At 36.4% G+C, this 22,409-nt stretch overlaps 3 protein-coding genes across 4 annotated transcripts; 1 reads left to right on the forward strand and 2 right to left on the reverse strand.

The window, feature by feature from the left end:
- Positions 1–593: 593 nt before the first annotated feature.
- trnau1apb (tRNA selenocysteine 1 associated protein 1b) lies at positions 594–6,961 on the reverse strand. The gene is given in 10 exon segments (XM_051131085.1): positions 594–1,401; positions 1,492–1,534; positions 1,628–1,656; positions 1,659–1,864; positions 3,632–3,751; positions 4,179–4,310; positions 4,415–4,467; positions 4,884–4,983; positions 6,179–6,276; positions 6,802–6,961. Coding segments are annotated over 10 exon segments (960 nt in total). The 5' UTR covers positions 6,838–6,961; the 3' UTR covers positions 594–1,258.
- Positions 6,962–7,099: 138 nt separating this feature from the next.
- mrpl34 (mitochondrial ribosomal protein L34) lies at positions 7,100–8,478 on the forward strand. The gene is made up of 2 exons (XM_051131097.1): positions 7,100–7,305; positions 7,761–8,478. The coding sequence occupies exons 1-2, from the start codon at positions 7,253–7,255 to the stop codon at positions 8,077–8,079; spliced, it is 372 nt and encodes a 123-aa protein (XP_050987054.1). The 5' UTR covers positions 7,100–7,252; the 3' UTR covers positions 8,080–8,478.
- Positions 8,479–8,508: 30 nt separating this feature from the next.
- Positions 8,509–22,104, reverse strand: ano8a (anoctamin 8a). 2 transcript variants are annotated; one of them, XM_051131072.1, is made up of 17 exons: positions 21,326–22,104; positions 18,478–18,588; positions 18,115–18,247; positions 17,818–17,956; positions 17,372–17,468; positions 17,156–17,272; positions 15,906–16,033; positions 15,616–15,777; positions 14,598–14,750; positions 14,316–14,442; positions 13,148–13,203; positions 12,933–13,007; positions 11,782–12,390; positions 11,499–11,690; positions 11,257–11,388; positions 10,248–10,358; positions 8,509–9,657 (listed from the first exon to the last, which is right to left on the reverse strand). In XM_051131072.1, the coding sequence occupies exons 1-17, from the start codon at positions 21,342–21,344 to the stop codon at positions 9,028–9,030; spliced, it is 2,991 nt and encodes a 996-aa protein (XP_050987029.1). In that variant the 5' UTR covers positions 21,345–22,104; the 3' UTR covers positions 8,509–9,027. The 2 variants fall into 2 exon arrangements, with proteins under 2 accessions (XP_050987029.1, XP_050987020.1); XM_051131063.1 differs by lacking the exon at positions 21,326–22,104 and adding an exon at positions 21,265–21,309.
- Between the last annotated feature and the right edge of the window lie 305 nt (positions 22,105–22,409).

Genomic DNA, 22,409 nt, shown 5'->3' on the forward strand with positions numbered 1-22,409 from the left:
TTTTTCTCTTCGACGCATCCGACGTTGTACTCACGTGAACGTGCAGTGGAGAGAAAAAAGAAACTGTCAAATAAAGTCGTCATTTTTTTTTCTTGGCACACAGAAGTATTCTCATAGCGTCGTAACATTATGGTTGAACTACTTTTGTCACATGGACTACTTAAACGATGTCCTTAACACTTTTCTGGGCCATATAAACATTTCAGTTCGTTTGCTGTCTATCCAGGGTCCGAAAACTCTCGGGTTTCATCAGAAATATCTGTTCTTACGGGTTTGGAACGACATGAGGGTGAGTAAATAATGTCAAAACTTTTATTTTTGGGTGCACTAACCAATTAAAGGGAAAGCTCAAACCTTGACATTTTGTATGATTTTCAGCTGTTTCTATATCATTGACTTTCTAAATATCTTTTTATTTCAGGGAAAGTCATACAGGTTTGAAACATTAAGTAAATTCTAAGAAAGATTTCACCCTAGAAAGCAAATTATCTTTAATGATTCCAAAAATGTCATATTCAAATTTAAATATCTTTGGCAATAGTTTTAAGTGGTTTCACACATAAAACCATGAACAAAACAAATGAAGACACAAATGAGACATCATATTGATTTATTAGGTTCATCCTTGACAATCTCAATTTGTTTTTTTATTACAAAAATACTCAGAATTTCTGAAAAGCTCAGCCTTAAATAAGAAACTTGTGATTCATTTAAACCCAAATGCATATGTCATTTAAAGACAGACAGAAAATAATTCTGGGTCGGTGTGGTATACATTTCTATGCAATTGTCTCATTTTGCAAACATCTCTAAACACATCTCTTGAACAAAGCTTTCACATATGAAAAAATCAGTGACCTCACAACAGACAAAAAGGGCTGTATATAAGAGATGCTTGTTTGGACCACACAAGATTTGTACCTACAAAAAAGCATGCTTCAAATTTCTAATGGAAAAGTTTAATAAGGCAAGAATAGGAATAGCTCCTGGTTAAAAATGACAGTAGTACTGAAGAAGATTCTTTCTATCCATCCATCTTTAAAAAACCTGTTCAACAAAACCAAAACTACGTAACTCAGAAAAAAAATGAAAAAAGGTGATGGACACACAAAGAACGCATCTTGCCTGCTTGAATGACCCTCCAAATAAAAGGCTGAAAAGGAGAAAAACATTCTCTGAAAAACTCGCTCGGAGTATTATAAAAAGGCATGTTCCTTCACAAAGTATAATAATCCCGGACGATGTTTGGTTCAGACAGTCAGGAACCGTTCATCATAGAAATTTCAGATGTGATAGTGTCCAATGGCTGCCAGTGGCAATCCATGAGCGAATCGTAGAGCTCCTCACTGCGCTCCATGTATTGCTTATTTAACGCCTCCACATCCACCTGTGGGTTTGGGTCTGAGGGAGAACAAAGATGGTGAGTAAGATGTTTGTTCTCGCTCATCAATTTGGTTTTAAACAATCAAAAGAAATGTTACGAAATATTACCTTCAGCAGGGTCCTCCTCAACATCCTCAGTCCCATCATGTGACTGCTGGAGCAATACAAAAAAAAAGTAAATTGCAGAACAGAAATGGTTCGCAATTATATTTTTAAAAATCTTCATCAAGCACTATTAAAATACCTCTGTGGATCCCTGCATGTCAGGGGGCATGGGGGCATCCCCATGGGTGGGGGTGGTCCCATCATCCCATGTGGAACTGGAGGAGGTGTAGCATATGGGTTGTAGCCATAGTTATAACCGCTGTACTGATCATAGCCCCACTGTGGATAGTAACTGTTGTAAGGCTGTTGATAGTACTGCTGCTGATAGTTGGTGTTGTAGCTGTTATTCTGGTTGTGGTAACTGCTTGGTTTATTGCTGAAATGAAAAGAAAAAAAAAATAGGGTGAGATTTCATGTGGATTTGTGAGGTTATTCACATATATCATTACTAAGTCTCACTAATCACATTAAACTTAAAGGATTACTTCACTTTCAGAACTTACCCCGATGTCATCCAAGATGTTTATGTCTTTCTTCAGTCGAAAAGAAATTCAGGTTTTTGAGGAAAAATTCCAGGATTTCCATAAAGTCCTATTGTTCCCAACAGGTTGAAGGTCCAAATTGCAGTTTCAAAGAGGTCTACATGACCCTAGTCGAGAAATAAGGGTCTGGATCTATAATTTTCTTTAAAAAAAAAAATAGTGGATAAAAACGTATACATTTTTAACCACAAATGCTTGTCTAACACTAGGGCTGGGCGATAGGGCAAAAAATTTAAATCAAAATTTTTTTCAGAACGTTTGACCAATTCTTGATTTTTTTTTTTTTTTTTTTTTAACCATTTTTAATTAGTCAACTTGAAAATATACAACACATGAAGTTGTCAACTTGATATAAATGTTCAAAATAAAAAAAAAAAAAAAAAAATCACTGCAGTGAAATGTTAAAAAAAAAAAAATCTTTGCAGAAAAGATGCATGAGCTACAAATACATCTTGTACTTCTTATATGTTAAGAAATAATACGAGGAAAATGCTTTAAAAAAAAAATAAGTCAAGGTAACTAAAATTCAAAATGTCTGTCATCATGATGCAAACATGAAATATCAGACTTTACAGTAGTAGTCCTTCACAGTTTTTTATTTGTGTTGCTTTTCCTTTATTTTTTCTATGTAAACGGACACATTTGACTCTTGCACTCGTGTCTCTTGTAGCGTCTCATGCATGAAACGGCATTATAAAAATGCGGGTTCAAGTTAAGAGACGTTCACTACCATCTTCTTGCATGTTTTTCCTATTCCACTGCCCGCGTCGCATCTTTGCCAACACAAAAGCGCATTGTGTGAATGATTCCTAGTAATATGAGCGCATCACACGTGAGCGGTCAGTTGCGTGCGCAGACATGCATTTGGATCGTTCTTTTCTGTTTACTATATCAGTGTCTAATTCTAACGTTTGATAATATTTCTATTCAAAATCACGATTCCTCGATTTCTAACAAACTCTAAATTGCGGCAAAACATTACATTCGAATTAATTGATAAAATCTGAAAAATTGCCCAGCCCTATCTTGCACTAGCTCTGCGACACGCGTCTTCACACATTACATAATCACGTGGGAAAGGTCATGCGCGGTAATACTTTGGTTCAAAAAGGCAGGGCAATGGTGAAAAACTTAATCTCATTTTCTCCTCCAATTTCAAAATCATCTGACATTGTTGTTTTACCTTATTTTGTAAAGGGCATTTGAAATTTCCGCTTCGTAATGTGTAAATTCAAGCTAGTGCAAGATGAGCATTTGTGGTTAAAAAACATAAATTTGTATTTTTCTTAGAAAATGACCAATCGTTTCGCTAGATAAGACCCTTATTCCTCGGCTGGGATCCTATAGAGTGTTTTGGAGCTGGATTGAAACTGCAGTTTGGACCTTCAACCCGTTGGCCACCACTGAAGACCACTATATGGAGAAAAATCCTGGAATGTTTTCCTCAAAAAAACCTAATTTCTTTGTGACTAAACAAAGACAGAAATGAACATCTTGGATCATATGGGGGTGAGTAAATTATCAGGATTTCTTTTTTCTCTGGGAGAGAACTAATCCTTGAAGTATCAATGACAAACAAAGTAAGTTCAAATAAAATGTACCCTTTGTTGACAGCGATGCTTATCCTGATGGCTTTTCCTCCCAGGCCCGATGCGTTCTGAAACTCCTCGAGGGCTTTCTTCTGTTCGTTCTCGTCGCTAAACTTCACGAAGCCATAACCCCTGTACATGTGAAAACTAGACCATCAGCACCCGCTCCCTCACTCTTTACACGCCTCATCATGCAGTATATGCGTATTTCAATATGTATTCAGAAAGTAATTATTAATTTGATGGTAAAACTGAAACTTCTCTTTTACTTTTAACATGAAGTAGCATCACTTCAATTGTGAGTTGCTCTTGCTTACCCTATATGGGGAAAACAATAGTTTTAGCAGATTTGTTACAACGGCAAATCACATCCATGTATTGTCTGGCCCTTTTTAGGAGAGGGAGGGTAAAGAGTATCGACTGAAAATAAGCTTATAGGAAATATGTAAAATAAAAGGTAAAGGAGACCTCATCTAGTTGAACTAGCTCATCTGTAGGTCAAACTGCCAGAGAAAGTAAGGTTATGCAGTACAGAGTTGGCAGCTGAAATATTTCATACCTGGAGTTCCCATAGGGATCAGTGACAACTTTGGCTCCTTTGCAGGAAGGGAATTTTTTCAGAAAGAACTGATGAAGCTGGTAGTCATCCACATCTGATGTGAGATCTCCAACAAAGACAGAAAATTCTGGGCTGAGGAAGAAAGAAACTATGTAAAGTGAAAGAAACCTGCACAGGTTGTACAAAAAAGCAGCAACTTTCTGGCTCCTCAACTAAAATGTGCAAAGTGTGCTTACCCAGGCTCTGGCCTTTTTCCATATGTTGCATAGTTTAGCTTGAACTTCCTGGGCTGAAATGCAAACAAACAAACATTGAGCAAATCGAATGACTTTGCCTGTAGTATGGAGACAATTCGCTGACAAATACAGTTATATTATTTGAGTAAGGAAGCTATTGTTTCCACATACCTCCACCAACCAGTACTGGCTTTATCCCATTCGTCAGCTAGTTCCTAACAGAGTTTATTCACCAGCTTCAAACAAAGTCATTTTAAAAACGGCCTCAACCACCTTCCTTAGGGAAGAAATTGAGCTCTGTAACTCGCCCATCACTAGTAATATATGGAGTGATAATTAAAATGTCTCATATCAGGTGGGGGCCATGCTGGTTATGCCTTCCTATTATAATCTATATATATGAATGTATTGAAATCAAATATAGATGCCAAAACTATACATTTCAATGGGTGCAAGTTTGGCATCTTACCGGATTTGATCCTGGAACCAGCTTCCCATTAAGCCTCTGCACACAACGGTCAACACTGGCCTCATCTGCCAGCTCCACAAAGCAGTATCCAGCGGAACCTCTGAGGAAACACAGAAGAAAATATTCAATGATTTCTTTTAACAAACACAATGGAAAATATCTGGCTCATCTCAAAGGCAAATAAGCACTGTAATAATAATATATGGAAATATGGTATTACAATAATATACATATGTCAAGTGAGTCTGGAAATTATTAATGCAAAGAAATAAGCTGCAGATCTAAAATGTTGCCTAGATTCTACTGACAGGTCTATAAAGCACAACAGTGCCCGTCCACCTACTTTTTCAATGCTTTTGTTCCAGAATTATTCTTCCCCATTCATTATTTCCATAGGGATTGACTTTTTTTGATTTTTGTTTTTTGCTATGAGAGCAATACATGACAAATTTGGATTTGCAAAAAATTGTATTTGAAAATCAGGGGAAAAGACAAAAGTGTAAGATGGCAAACTTAACAGCTTTAACTACAATGCCATGAAGCAATGATATTAAAACTAATGAAGAAATATAAAACTGAAATTGATTTAAAGATGTTAATTATGTAGAAACAATATATTATGTTTACTGCAAAAAACGCAGTGCTTCATGGGTGTGGGTAGGTGCTACAGAGTTGCTTGTTGCAGTTCTCTGACTCTTGAATATTTCTTTGCATAATTATGGGTAATGTGGTCCTGCATGATAGGTCTGTCCTTAAAGGGTTAGGGAAGCCCATTTCCGCCACTGAATAAAGAATAAAAAAGGTAATTGTGACTTCTCACAATTTTGAGTTTTTTTCTCACAATTGAGAGTTTACATCTTGCAATTCTGACTTTTTTCTTTTTTCAGAATTGTGTGATACAAACTTGCAATTGTTTGTCAATGTCAGAATAGTGAGATATAAGCTTGCAATTCTGAGAAAGTCACAATTCCAAGAAATAAAGTCAGAATTGCAAGATAAAAACTTGCAATTGCGAGTTATAGTCAGAATTGCAAGATACAGTCACAGTTGACTTTTTTTTCTTACAACTGCATGATATAAACACACAACTGCAAAAAATAAAGTCAGAATTGCAAGATAAAAACCTGAAATTCTAACTTTTTTTCTTCACAATTGACTTTTTTCATAATTCTGAGAACTAAAGATATAGTCACAAGATACAATAAAAAAAAAATAAAAATATACAAATTATCTGCTTGATGGGCTTTTACTTCAGAAACCCAACTGTTGCACTTCATTTAGCGATGTAATCTCACCCAGTAACTCGATGTGTAATAATTTTAACACCGTAGGCGGTCTCTCCCATTGTGCTGAAAGCTTGCTTGATGAAGTTTTCATCCATGTATGGGTCTAACTGTAAAACAAATAATGGGATTAATGACCTGTCAGCATATTTTAAACATACAACATATTAATGATTTACAGATGGAAGCAAACAACAGGAAAAGTTCAGAGTTCTGCGTCACGTGCCGTTTACAGCGCGGGAGCCGGTGACGTTGACTAGTTGACTTAACATACAGTTTAGTACACTAAATCCTGTTGTTTAGTTTCTGAGTCAACTCTAAATCATACACGGATATGTAGTTTGTCTTATTATTTACACTACGACACAAAAACGCTTATGCAAATATGAGAGGCCTGCGGAGAATAAACACGAGGAAAACACAAACCACGGATTAATTAGCGTCATATTTACAAATGTGCTAAATGGTTACTCTAATTCGGTGTACATTCAGTTTTTTGTCTCTACTTTAGTTAGTATTTGAGTGCCTCGTTAGCCGTACTTGCGTAACACCGAGCTAAACCCACATGCTGCTGCTTCCTAATCTACAAACTCGCTGAATAATCGAAGAAAAACAAACAAAGACACAATACTTACATCACCCATCCACAAACTTGTCATTCTGTTAAACATCTTGGCGGATGAAATTGTTGCACCTCAAAAGTTTGTGAAATTAACCGACAGTTGGCTGTAGAAATTGCGTGGTGGTTCGTGAAGCTAGTACAACGTTTACAGAACACACACACTTCCGCTTCCGGCAGCGCAGTGAGCTCGACAGGTCACTCCCGACCAAGTTTGTCTGTTTTCTCAGGGGTTCAGTGCATCGCATTTCTATAAAGCGTCCATGCATGGAATATTTCCAACAGTCTTTATTTTTGTAGTAAAATTAAGCAAATAAAAGTCTGTGCTGCGCATATGCTATTCTGAGTTTGACTTCAAGGGGGCAGTAGTGAGTGCTGAAAACTCGAGCTAGTCGTCCAGCAGAGGAAGAGAAGCAAGACATGTGATGACTTTGGTGTGATATTGATGGAAGGAAGCTGAAGCCGAAATGAACACGTTACGAACATTTTTACGCTTTTCGGGAACACAGAGTTTGTGTCGGTATGTAAAACCACACATTTCACTAAAAAAGTTTAAATAAATTTGTTTGCCGGACGTTTCTTTGATTGAAAATTCAACAAGCAGCGGTAGCGTTAACCTCACATCACTAATAGCTTTGCAATAACCCAATGAAATATTACTGGTATGGTAATCTAATTAGAATATAATGCAAAGTCATAGCTAATTATAGACTACTCAAAAACACAGTGAACAATATTACGAGGGTGTAAGGATATTGTTACAGTACATTTATGCAGTAATAAAATGTAATGCAATAAATTCAATAAAGTCTCTTTCATTCAAATTACTTATAATTTTACATTAGTCATGCAAGTCAGACCATTGTATGAATTCACTTGTATACTGTCTGCAATATACATCTGCAAATGAGTTCTGAGGAAGACTTCATTCATGCATTTGTAAATATTTTAAACTATGTTCTTATTCACTTTCAGGAGTAATGGCCCTCACTCATCCATATTCAGCTGCGGTCAACTACGCTCAACCAGTTCCTTGTTTTTTTCAAAGACAGGAACTGCACAGAAACCTGTCCTGCAAGGAACCCTGAACACCAAAGCAGAGGGAGCTTGTGTTTTCCAGCAGCCGCTCTGGCACCATCAACAAGTCCGCACAGTCAAACGTGGGACAGAATATCAGCCGAAGAACATCAAACGAAAGAGGACCCATGGGTGGATCAAAAGAATTAGCACTCCAGGTGGGATCGAAGTAATCCTGCGCCGAATGCTCAAAGGACGAAAATCCCTCACGCATTGAGACTCTGACTGGACAGTTGCTTTGATAGACCTTTGAAGTGAATGTCAGCTGTGCAGTAGAGCTTTTGGGTATCTGTTTAAAATAGTCAAATTAAAGCAGTTAATGCACAGTGGCGCCACTGGATGTTATTTTTTAAAATTCAATTTGATGGACTTCTTCATACTTGCAATTGAGTGTATTCATATGAAAGGTTCTGCTGTATGCAGTGTTACACGAAGATCAGAACATTTAAGGTTTGATTTTTAAAGTAGCAATAGAATACATGCAAGTAATCAGTTGGGACGGGAAGTATAAGTGATTAGAAAACAAAAAAACTACATTTCTCATGATCAGATTCTGTTCTGATCATCCTGACTAGATTAAACATGTAAAAATAAAAAAATAAAAACTACATTTGTCATGATGTGTTGTATCACATTTTATTTTAAGTATTATAGTTCATTTTTATAAGCAATTGTATGCATTTAATTTGCATTATGATAGTATAAAAGTAACAAAAAAGGGCTGTGAATTAACTTGGTGTATATTGTGTCTGATATACCATTTTTAAAATCTCTTCACAGTAATTCCATTTTATTGCATTATGGGTTCACACTCATTGTAAGTTTTAAATTGGCAAGGACAATACATTATTTTAAGATTGTCATATTTACTGTTTCATATAAGAAAAATAATAATGCATAGAAAAATAGAAAATCTATACATTTACAGTGCTCATTCAAATGTCTTTTCTTGCTTGCCCATGCCTAAGCTGATTTTATCATGCAGGTGATAAGCATGCCGACTTCAGTGAGTAACCTATGTGGAGACCTCAGATTAATATATTGTATTAAAATGATTTTTGACATGCAGTTCCACTCACTACATGGTTGCTTTATCACACTTAAGCAAATGTTAAGCATTACAATCAGTGCTATTTATATTAACTGAGTATTATCACCATTTCATTCACTGTCTTTTAGTAGGATTACCAAAGTCAGAGCTTTCGCTCTTTTCAACCTCGGATGGAAGCTCTTCTGTTGAAGGATTTTGGTCATTATTTGTGTGTTGTGCATTAGCGGCCCTTGAGGCATCTTCTGGTTTCGCTTGCTGTTCAGAAGCAGCACCAGTACATGGATTTTCTTTCCCAAAGTTGAAGAGCTTGCCTGGATTGAAGGACTTGCTGGGAGACTGTGATTTCTCGTGACTCCCATGTGTGGCTGCTTGTGCGACTGCTGCAGCGGGTTCCTTTTTTACCTCTTGGGATTTGAGGAACTTCAGAAAACCTGGAAGTTTGGCCTCACCACTTGTGGGAGAAGTGGTAGAGGTGAATTTACCCTGAAGTGGGATTATCTGTTTAAGTTTCATTACATTATTGTTGCCTAAAAGGGAGCTGGGTCTCTTGAGTTTATCTCCTCCGGAGCTGAACTTGGCGCCTGGGCTTTTTTCGTGGTGATGGTCTTCACCTCCACTCAGATCGGACTTGTCTTGCTCACTCTCTTGTCGTGCCAGTTCCTCTGCCAATTTTTGATGCTCCTCTTCTTCTTCAGACTTCCTCCGTTGTTGCTGCTGGTGCTGCTGAGCGAGGCGTTCATGTTTCTGATGCACAAACAGACAATAACACACTCTGTTATCTCAACAAACCAAGATTTCTTTTCTTCTTAACATGATTATATACACACTTCTTATATGACATGAAATATTAAAGGGATAGTTCCCTCAAAAATGAAAATTCTGTCATTAATTGCTCACTTTCACATCATCCCAAACCCGTAAGACCCCATCTTCAGAACACAAATTAAGATATTGTTTGATTAAATCTAAGAGGTTTCTGACCTTGCATAGACAGCAACACAACTAACACATTCAAGGCCCAGAAAGGTAGTAATGACATAGTTAAAATAGTCCATGTGACATCAGTGGTTCAACCCTAATTTTATGAAGCTATGAGAATACTTTTTGTGCACAAAGAAAACAAAAATAATGACTTTATTCAATCATTTCTCTTCCGTGTCAATCTTCGACGCAATTAATTTGTGTTCTGAAGATGAACGTTAGGTTATACATGTTTGGAACGACATGAGGGTGAGTAATTAATGACACAATTGTCATTTTTTGGTTAACTATCTCTTTAATATCTATACATTACAATACTTTGGAAATTGTTAGTCTATGCTGTGCTGTACTACCTTGAGAGCTTCTCTCCGCTGGTATTCAAGTTTGGCCATCTCATCTGCCACCCAGTTTGGAATATCAGGAATTGCAACATGAATTATATATTTGAGCAGAATGGCAAAGTGCTGAAAACCATATGAGAAAGGGTTACATTAAATTTACTACACTTTATTTATAATTTAGTCAAGCTTTAGATTTGTTATACACAACATATATACAGTCAAGGTAAAAAGTTTACTTATACCTTGAAGAATCTGCAAAATGTTAATTATTTTACCAAAATAAGAGGGATCATACAAAATTCTTTAGTTTTTCAGCATTTTTTGTATTTGAACCCATTCCAACACTGACTGTATGATTCTGAGATACATCGTTTAACACTGAGGACAACTGAGGGACTCATATGCAACCATTATAGAAGGTTCAAACACTCACTGATGCTCCAGAAGGAAAAACAATGCATTAGGGGGGGGGTGAAAACTTTTGGAATTTGAAGATTAGGGTAAATTTAACTTATTTTGTCTTTTGGGAAACATGTAAGTATTGTAGCCTCTGTAGGGCAGTGCTAAAAGAAAAAAACATTTTGTATGATCCCTCTTTTTTTGGTAAAATACTTTCTGCAGATTCTGCAGGGTGTATGTAAACTTTTGACCTCAACTGTACACTGGAAATTAAAAGAAAGTAATACTTTTATACAGCAAGAATTGATCAAAGACAAATTTACAGTGTTACAAAAGATTTCTACTTCAAATCCTGTTGTTTTGAACTTTCTATTCCTGAGAGAAACATCATGTTTTAACAAAAAGCAGCACAACTGTTTTTAAGAAAAAATGCTTCTTGAGCAGCAAATCAGCATATTAGAATGATTTGTGAAGGGTCATGTGACACTGATGACTGGAGTAATGATGCTGAAAATTCACCTTTGCATCACATTTACATTTACATAACATTTTAAAATGTACTGGAATAGACAACTTTTTTTGTATTTTTTTTTGCTATTCAAAGATATTCCTTCTCTCTTACCTCTAGCACTACAACAGAGATGATGGCTGTCTCTGGGCTCAACCAGGGAAAGAGCCGTTGCAGCTGTCCACATTGGCCAATAAGGTAACAGTTCACAATTATTGCGATTAGACCCATTGCCTCCATTGCGGTCTGTTCAAATTTGAAACAAAAGCGAACAAACAAAAACAAGCTCAGCAAACAAGAAATACTATCCGCTATGAATTATTTATTAAGCAATTAGTCTGAATGGATCTCCTGACCTGCCATTGTCCAATGTTTTCAACCCTTTGCCCAAAGGGTCTCTGGAGGCCTGTGCAAAGTTTTAAGGCATCGCTTCGGATTTCTACAATGTTGTTTATGAGGGCACACATGGCTGCCAGAGGAAATGCAGAGGAGAAGAGCACGACGTAGCCAAACTGTATGAACATCTCCTGGTAGTCTTGAAGAGTATCCTGCAAGTCAAAATAAAATAAGATCTTGTTTTTGATACAGTTTGTAAAACCGGCCATTGGGTACAAAATGTAGCATGGAGGGAGCACAGACCTCATAAGTTAGCATGCAACATTCAATCTCCGGTTGGGTCAAAACTGTAGATTCAGTCTCCTCTGGAGGATCCATCCAAGACATTTTCAAGACGTTTTCCCCAGCAGATTTGGTCTTTCTTCTCACAGGATCATCCATGTCTCTTCCATCATCGTCGTCATCATCACGTATATCAAATATTAAGGATGGATCCATTCCTTCCTCCACAAGGGTAGGACTGCCATCATCCTGTAAGCTGGTTTGTGTTGGCGCTTCCACAACCTTGTCTTTGTATTCCACTTTCTCGGTGAAGCTGACCTTCCTTTGCTTTAGTCCATTATCATCATCTCCTTCCTCTGTTTTGGGAACTCTGTAGCTGGCAATTAAACTCCTTCTTTCTCTCTTCTCTGATTGCTCTGGAGGTGTGCCACTTTTATTCACATTCAGACTGGCTTGGCAAGTCAGTCGTATCCTTCGCACTATCAAATGACTATAGTTCAGGAGCATGGTTTGAATCAAGTCCCATAATGTCCTTAGCGCACCCAATTTATGGTGCTCGTAGAGATACGGCTGTAACACTTCTTTGATATTTTGTAGAAATTGACGGAAAATCAGCAACGTGGCCAGCATCTGTAAATTAAAGAGAGTCATTTTTTTGTCTGGGGTGCAGAATGTTTCACGACTTTTTTAAAAAGTAGTTCACTTCCAGAACAAAAATTTACAGATAACGTACTCACCCCTTGTCATCCAAGATCTTTCTTTCTTCAATCGTAAAGAAGTTCAGGATGTCTCTCCATATAATGGACTTCTATGGTGCCCATGAGTTTGAACTTCCAAAATGTAGTTTAAATGCAGCTTCAAAGGGCTCTAAATGATCCCAGCTGAGGAAGATGGATCTTATCTAGCGAAACAATCGGTTATTTTCTAAAAAAAAAAAAAATTTAGATCCCTTGAAGCTGCATTTAAACTGCATTTTGGAAGTTCAAACTCGGGGCACCATAGAAGTCCACTATATGGAGAGAAATCCTGAAATGTTTTCCTCAACATTTACAACTGAAGAAAGAAAGACATGAACATCCTAGATGATGACAAGGGGGTGAGTACGTTATCTGTAAATTTTTCTTCTGGAAGTGAACTACTCCTTTAACATTACTGTGTCGTGTGTGTATTACCTCTTTTAACCGCTCCATGTCTTTGAGATAAAATCCAATGTAGAAAAGGCTGAGGTAAGAATTTATGAACTGAAACTTTAAAATGCAAAACATGATATTTAACCATTACAGATACACACAATACTTCACAAATTCATCAAATACACTGTTTTTACAATAATAAACTGTATAACATCTGGTATGTATAAATACATGAAATAAAGCCTTAAACTTACAAAAACAGTCTTGAGGATGAGATTATTGTCATAAGTGCTTTGAAGTCTGTAATTTTCTGTTAAAATTAAAAAAATGAACAAACAGGTATCAGTGAGGAAAAAACAATAATCTGAAATTCAAGTTTCATGCTAATTTAAATTAGTTCAGATTAGTTCACTTCTCTTTCTCTTCCCCATGTCATCCAAGATGTTAATGTCTTTCTTTCTTCAGTGGAAAAAAAGTAAGGTTTTTGAGGAAAAAGAATTTTCTCCATATAGTGGACTTCAATGGGAATCAGCACGTTGAAGGTCCAAATTGCTGTTTCAATGCAGCTTCATAGGGATCTACACGATCCCAGCCGATGAATAAGGGTCTTATCTAGTGAAACTACTGGCCAAACAAAAAAAAAGTACATACTTTCTAATACATTTCCAATGTGGTTACGTAATGCAGGAAATAGGATTGCATGATAAATCGCATGTGATATCAAATGCGCATCTTGTCAGTAAAGCTGGTTCTGTAATCAGTAGTAAATCTCCATCACGCATGTGCTTTCAGATAGAGCAGCGTTAACTACACAGAACTACAGCTGTAGTTCACTGACAAGCTGCGCAACAAAAACACGCAGATGATATCATTGAGCTTGTCAGTGAACAATGGCTCTGTGTAGTTCACGCTGCTCTATCTGAAAGCACACATGGAGATTTACTACTGATCACAAAATCGGCTTTACTGACAAGATACGCATTTAATATCGCATGCGATGTATCGTGCAGCCCTAGCGTGAAGTCGCAGACATGCATCGCAGAGCCAGTGCTAGGTGAGCATTTGTGGAAAGGATGTACTTTTTGTTTTTGTTTTTTTGTTTTTTCAGAAAATGAACAATTGTTTCACTAGATAAGACCCTTATGAAACTGCAATTTGAACCTTCAACTATATGGACAAAAATCCTAAAATGTTTTCCTCAAAAAACCCAATTTCTTTGTGACTGAAGACAGAAAGACATGAACATCTTGGATGACTTGGCATTGAGTAAATTATCAGGAAATTTTTATTCTGGAAGTGAAGTAATCCTTTAATGATCCAACTTATGTCCCAATTTGGCTAAATTCAGTAACACATACTGTGTAAAGAAAATCCAAATATACACGTCATGTTGTAAATGTTATAAGCAGATTTTAGTCTTACCCATATCATTGAGCCAGAGAGCTATTTTCTTGTACACTTCATCACATACAGTAACAGTTATAGCCAGAAGAATTTTTGGAATAAATCTGCAAATGCTTGGCAACTCCTTTGTTTCCATGACAAATTCCTGTAAGAGATATTAGTCATGAATTCTGAATTTCCGGAAACAATGTTCAGTTGAATAGGAAAACAGATATATTTGAAACTTCATTCTAGAGTTTATTTGACGTTAAATAACCTGTTGTAACAAGTTTTGTGACAAATGTTACAGAGTATCCTTACTTGAAGCTCCAAGCAGATAAACATGGCCAAGCAGACGAAGCAGAGACAGAGGATGCAGATGGGAAAGCTGACAAACCAGCGAAACATTCTCCTCTTCCAGGGTGGGTAGAAAAACTCTTCACAACCTGTCACCGGACTGTGCCGCTTAATTCCCTGAAATACATGTAGCAAAAATGACAGTTCAGGCCAGTTGTTGATGTAAACACTGGTGGGAAGTAAAAACTAATTACTGCTGTTCAGAATTTTGGGGTCAGTAATATTTTTTTAAAGAGAACACTGGATGCAAAATTAACTTTTACATGGCGTTTGCATATAATTGTGTCTTAGAATGACATCCTACAATGATAAAAATCCATTCACTTTTGTTTAAACGTGTAAACGTCTAAATTATCAAGCCGTTTTGATCTTCTGCGCAGTATGATGTCATATTGCTCAAGCCCCGCCCACAACTGCTGATGGACTGTTTTGTATTTGCATATTTACACCCTCAGCCAGTTGTACACTTTCCGCCATTTTCTGCACACTTGCAGCTGTAGCTAAAACAATGTCTTGTAAGCAATGCAGGTGTTTTGTAGTTGGATGTAAAAGTAAACATAAGAGTCTTCATTTTCTCCCGACATCAGAGCCACTAAGGACGCAGTGGATTAGTTTTGTTTTTGATGGTAACGCGTCACAGAATACACAAAAAACGGAAGGGGGGGAGGTAGGGTGAGCAGTAGTTCATTATCATTTAAAGAGACACGCACTGAAACGGGTCACTGTGGACAGAGCTTTTTTTGACAAGGCAAAAAGGTGTTGTTTTACACGACCATTAAGTAATTTTAACGAAAGTATGTCAACTTTAGAAACTTGATAGTAAATTAGACATTTATAATTATTTCTATATCCAATTAATGCTTGACCACCAAATCAGCATATTAGAATGATTTATATATAAATATTGAGGTGACCATCAATGACCTTCACCTGCTGTTATCATACATTTTGTGTCTAATAATACAAGGTTGTCTCAGCATACCCGAAACTGTGGACGGGGCTCCTCTAGTGACTCTGCTGGGGTGTCCAGCGTTCCCCACTTATATGCCAGTTCTGCTTCCCGTCGCTTCCATCTCTCCAGGAACAGTGTTGCCCACACCACATTGAAAATGGCAAACACTACACAGCAGATATCCTGACTTGTCTGCAAAAAGGTTGGTGTTAAAAACAATACTAACTATCTAACTAAATTTGTTAAAAAGAAAACCTTTTATACTTTTTATACTTCCATTCCACAGCTATAGGATTGTGATATCAAGGAAAACAACCTGCCTGATCAGACTCAGCGAAGATCCAGAGCAGAAAGCCAATCACTGCTGGATACAGCATAGAGTTGGTGTAAAAGCCCAACCAGGCAAAGTACATGCCAATCTTCACACCAAAATAATCACACACGTCATCTGTCAGGAACGGGACAACAAAACAATCAGGATTAATCTGCATTTGAAATACACTACACTACAGTACATTAATTTGATCCAAAGTACAGCAAAAACAGTACAATTTTGAAATATTTTTACTATTTAAAATATAACAGTTTTCTATTTGAATATATTTTAAAATGTATTCCTGTGATTTCAAAGCTGACTTTTTAGCATCATTACTCCAGTCACATGATTCTTCAGAAATCATTCTAATATTCTGATTTGCTGCTCAAAAAGTAGACTTTTTTGAAGTTTCTTTGATGAATAGAAAATTCGGAAAAACAAGCATTTATCTGAAATAGAAATCTTTTGTAACATTATAAATTCATCAAAGAATCCTAAAAAATGTACTAAACTGTTTCAAATATTGATAATAGTGATAATCAAAAATGTTTCTTGAACAGCAAATCAGCATATTATAATGATTTTCAAAGGATCATGTGACTGCAGTAATGATACTAAAAAAAATATTTTAAATAGTGAAAATATTTCAGAATTTTACTGTTTTTACTGTGCTTTGGATCAATTAAATGCAGGCTTGGTGAGCAGAAGAGACTTCTTTAAAAAACATTAAAACCTTAAAAAAAACTTTTGACTGGTAGAGTAAGACATTTTTACAATATAACAACATGAATAAAATCTGCTACATTTGGTTAATAATAAGGGTAAAACAGGGCTACCTATTTTGTTATCCCAAGATAAAAGGCCCTGTTGGTTTTTATTGTTTCCAAAAACATGTTAGTTTGGCACAAATGCAAAATGTCTGAATATAGTGAGACATGCCTCAACTAACATCATAGTTCCAAGATTAATCACATTTTCCTTATAAGAGGGGTTGCTTCTTAGAGATCTCATTACACATAACAAGACATGTAGCGACTCGTGGTTTGCATTCAGAATTCATACTCTAGCACTTCATATTTGCTCAGAGCAAATCGGTCTGTACTGAAGAAAGCAGGTAGGTACACATGAGATTGTTTGCTAAAGGAAGAGTCTGGCCTGGAATCTCTTTACACAACCATTGAAAAGCACCAGCCATATCATAAATATAACGTTGTTGGCTTCTGTGCACGTTGGCAAAAACACAGGATTTCTCACCTAGAGGTTGTCTCTCACAAACTGCCTGAACCCAGGAAGTCATCAGCTGATTCAGGATTCTCTGCTCATGAAGAGGAAACAACTGAAGAATCACACCCCTGGCCTTAAGCTCTGGTACTGCCAAGGACACATATCCTTTAGATTAGATTTGGGGAAAAGAACATCTTAAACTAAAAACAGAACATGTCAGAAGAAAAGAAATGTTCAAATATGTACTGATTGGTTGCCCCTCCAAGAAGTGAATATTATGAAGGGCCTCGCCATGCTTCGCCCGCAGATTATCCAACCAATATTTGATAATACTCTGACGCTCCTAAAGTAATAACACAGAAAAACCAACCTGTTATTTGTGCTTGTACAGAAACATACCTATTATGCAAAAATCAGTTTTATAAGGTGTTCTAATTTTTTTTTATAACGGTAAAAATCCACCCATTTTTTTTTTATCCCAATAAATCATACACAGTCTCTATGAACACGCGATTCCAGATTTCTCCCTACGATGACGTCATTTTAAGGAGAAATCCCGCCCATTTGTGATGATCTATACCCTATTAAATAGTAAAATAGCTATGAATTGCCATGAGATTGTGTTTGAAAACCTTTGTGATATTAGGCATTTAATGATTGAAAGACATGTAATGAGAGATTGAAAGGCAGACCTGTGATGTGAAGAAACACAGCTCACTCTCGATGTTTTCATAGATGTCATCCTCCTCACATGAAAACCTGCGAGTGCCGCCTCCGTAGCGTGGCTTCACTGCCTTTTGCATCCCCATCTGTTCGGCTCCACGCAACAAGCTTTACACAAAGAACAACAGTGATTCTAATGCTGTATTTATTTAGGACCCAGTGACCATCTGTCAAACGTTTCAGACATTTTATATGGAAAAATACCATACAATAACTGTGATGAGATACTTCTAGAGTATCTAGAAGTAGGGTATCTACTGTCTTACTTCTCAAAGTTTGAGGTAATGAAGAATGCATAGGTGTGCGTGTATTTATGCTGCCGGATCTGGATTCTGATTTGTGGAATTCCCAGCCGGATTTGGTTCAGTAACCATAACAGTGTATGGTCATCTGTGTTGTCTGTGGAAAAGACAATAACATGCTAAAATTTAAATTCACATTCTTTTATCACACTTTATTAAATATATTGTAAAATAGACGTTTTATGTACAAAATGCACAATAGCATTTTAACTGTAAGGTAGCATATGTAACATTTGTGATGTGAAGCTGAGAATATACAATACATCTACATTATTCAATAACTATATTAGTGCAAACAAGCAAAACTGAAAGACGTAACCTCCGCACCTGGAAATGTCATAAGAACATCACAGTTTTCAGTGGGTGGCATTGTGATCGTGGATTTATGCTTCATGAGGTACTGTCTGGCATGAAAGAGACGACCTCTGAGCAATTTCTCTGTTTGCATAAGAAAAACAAAGAAAGAAGTTATTTTTGTAATGTTATAGTAATCATAATGTTTGTGATGCATGTAGAGATGTTTTAGTGGTCATACAGTTGAAGTCATAAGTTTACATACACCTTGCACAATCTGCAAAATGTTAATTATTTTACCAAAATAAGAGGGATCATACAAAATGCATGTTATTTTTTATTTAGTACTGACCTGAATTAGATATTTCACATAAAAGACGTTTACATATATGTCCACAAGAGAAAACAATAGTCAAATTTTTAAAACATGATGCTGTTCAAAAGTTTACATACACTTGATTCTTAATACTGTGTTGTTACCTAAATGATCCACAGCTGTTTTTTTTTTTTTTTTTTTTTTTTTTTTTTTTTTGTTTAGTGATAGTTGTTCATGAGTCCCTTGTTTGTCCTGAACAGTTAAACTGTCTGCTGTTCTTCAGAAAAATCCTTCAGGACCCACAAATTCTTTGGTTTTTCAGCATTTTTGTGTATTTGAACCCTTTTCAACAACGACTGTATGATCTTTTCACTCTGAGGACAAATGAGGGACTCATATGCAACTATTACAGAAGGTTCAAACACTCACTGATGCTCCAGAAGGAAAACGAATGCATTAAGAGAAGATCAGAGTAAATTTAACTTATTTTGTATTCTGGGGAATATGTAAGTACCCTCTGTAACTTCTGAAGGGCAGTACTAAATGAAAAAAATATATGATCATTTGGCAAAATAAGACAAATGTACACCCCTGGCTCTTAATGCATCGTAATGCTCCTGTAATCGTTGCATATGAGTCCCTCAGTTGTCCTTAGTGTGAAAAGATGGATCTCAGAATCAGACAGCCATTGTTGAAAAGGGTTCAAATACACAAAAATGCTGAAAAACCAAAGAATTTGTGGGACCTGAAGAATTTTTCAGGTAACAACACAGTATTAAGAATCAAGTGTATGTAAACTTTTGAACAGGGTCATTTTTATAAATGCAACTATTATTTTCTCTTGTGGACTATATGTAAACATCTTTTATGTGAAATATCTTATTCAGGTCAGTACTAAATAAAAAATAGCATGCATTTTGTATGATCCCTATTATTTTAGCAAAATAATTAACATTTTGCAGATTCTGCAAGGTGTATGTAAACTTTTGACCTCAACTGTATATACATTAACTATACCAATAAAGTCAATCAGGTCCTTAATGATGCAATTAATTTATTTATTTTTGGGGTCAATTTTTATTTAATGTGTGTGTCATCTATTTCCTGGTTTTACAAGCTGTACAAAACAACTCTTTTTGGTGCTTGATATTGCATAATGTTTTTTTTTCTTACCATATTATTTTCATTTTTGTTATTCTTTGTAATTACTTTCATTTTTTCCCTACAGCAGCTAATGCATTGGAATTCTCACATATTCACAGAAAACAGCTTACTTAGTTCCGTGTTGTATGTGAGTGTGTGTTTACAAAAGAAACCCAAAAATGTAATTAATTGCATCATTAAGTGCCTGAGTGACTTTTTTGTATAGTTCCTATATATGTCCACCAAAACGTCTGCACATACATCACAAACCACAAACCACATCACAGCTTTCCATTTGAGCTGTCATCCTATTAAGGTCAAACCAAACAGACATTTCAACAGAGTCGTTGTCCACATCCACAGAAAACAAGCCTCTTTTTACACTTACCCAAATTCTTTAAGCTCAGCATTATGCCCAGAAATATGGTTAAAGAGAGGCTGTTGGCAATATTGCCGCTGTATACGTTGTTGTGGAAAGTCCTGCTTCAATAGGATAAGAAGGCTATTGCTAATGTGCCAGATTCAGTCAAGATGCTTTTTTATTTAGCATAACAATACAATAAACACAGCTTTCCTCATGTGGAAGTGCCTATTCTTAGCATTTTTTTGAGGAAACAGAGTCATGGTGTTACAGATGTTATCAATTTTTTAACCACTGTGGCACACTGTTAGAAAACAGTTACATGAAGTGTTTAGAAAATGAGAAGTGAGGTTGTAACATTATACACTTTGCCAGCCTGTACAAAATTGAACTGCATGCCTGAGTTTATTGAAGATTAAAAAACACATCCAAAGGTGTGAGTCTGATATTACATGATTGCAAGAGCTTTCACATATAAGAATTAGCTAAAAAGAGGTAGCTAATCGCAAGTGTTCAGTGCCATTTATGGCAAATATTGTAGAATTGCATTAAACAGTGTGACATTATGAATATGCATTTCAGCTGCTGAGCAGCTCTAGTGGTCTTAAGTTACACAATTATGGCTGAGTGACTGCATTCAAACATAATGAACATCAAGGGATGTTCGGCCTCAGGAAATAAACGGAATTATTGAATGACACAATGGTAATAATCTGAATAAGCACAATTACAGATATTTTCATTTAATAGGTAAGAAATGTTTTGTGTAATATAGGTGCTTATGTGTCCACCACATACAGGTGAAGCGCCTATACAACTTAACACTTACAATGTCAACAGACGATAAGAAACAGGCAAATACGGTTTACTAGACAAATATTAGACCTTCAGATAGCAACCTTTAGTATTGTATTCTGCCTCTAATAGCTATCAATCTTGTCATACACTGAAGAAAATGCACAGCCATATATAAACACGCATATTTTTGGTTGGAACTCACCTACGACAGCTGTATAACAGCACGCAAACGTCTGCATGACGGGTGTCTGAGTGTCACTCACCTAATACCGCCGAGGACATCGCGTCAGATCTTCGCTTAGTTTGCTCTGCTTCACGAATACGTCAGCTGTGCTGATGCCGTCGTCGGCACTGGTGCTGAAACTGCACGGCCAGGTCCAGCAAGGCTTCCCCAGCGGCGAGAGCCTTTTCCTGATGCAAACAGGTGCAGAGAGTCCATTGACTGCTGAATAAATCGTCAATCACATGCTGGCATCGATCATCCATGGCGCTGTCAACACTCAGCGGATTTCCTCATCATTTCAGAAGAGCTGTTTTAAGCTTCCAAGCATTCCATATACTACGTTTGGCCGCGTAGCTTTAATATTTCGCTGTATTTCTCTGTTTTGTTTGTCTGTAAGTTGTTGTCAGTAAGTTCTATGCGCCATCTGTCTCATCTTGACTGGAAAATTACGCAACGTGAGGTGCATAATTCATAGATGTACTGAAACGAGCCAATCAGAATGAATGCGCAAAGCTCTAGCTCACAAAGAGGTGGAAATACAGTACAGGTGAGACCAAACATATAATTACTGAGGTTGTTTTGTTCTTAGCTGTATTTCAGCCAATATTAATCACTTCTTTACGCCATCACGCCATGGAATGGGATATTTTGTGTCCCTTATGAATTTATGTAAACAATAACAGAAAGCGGACTCTTTTACTGTGTTATTATAGCCATTTTTCCCAACACATCAACAAAATTAAATGTATTCGTAACATAAACTAAGAGTGAACAATAGTTCTACAGCATATATTAATCTTAGTTAATGTTAATTTAAGCATTTACTAATGCATAAGTTGTAAACGACTCGATTAATTTTATCAACATTAACTGATTAATAAATAGTGTAATAAATGTATTGTTCACCCTGGTGAAAAAACCAGCATATGCTGGTAGGCAGTGTTGGGCACGTACCTTTAAAAAAGTAATTAGTTATAGTTACTAGTTACTTCTCACAAATAGTAACTGAGTTACATCATTATAAAAGTAACTAATTACCAGGCAAAGTAACTATTGCGTTACTTTAAAAAAATAATAATAATTTAATGTAACTATAAAATAAATATAAAACATTGTACACTAAT

Source organism: Labeo rohita, chromosome 2, assembly GCF_022985175.1.
Source record: "Labeo rohita strain BAU-BD-2019 chromosome 2, IGBB_LRoh.1.0, whole genome shotgun sequence".
NCBI classification, from domain to species: domain Eukaryota; kingdom Metazoa; phylum Chordata; class Actinopteri; order Cypriniformes; family Cyprinidae; genus Labeo; species Labeo rohita.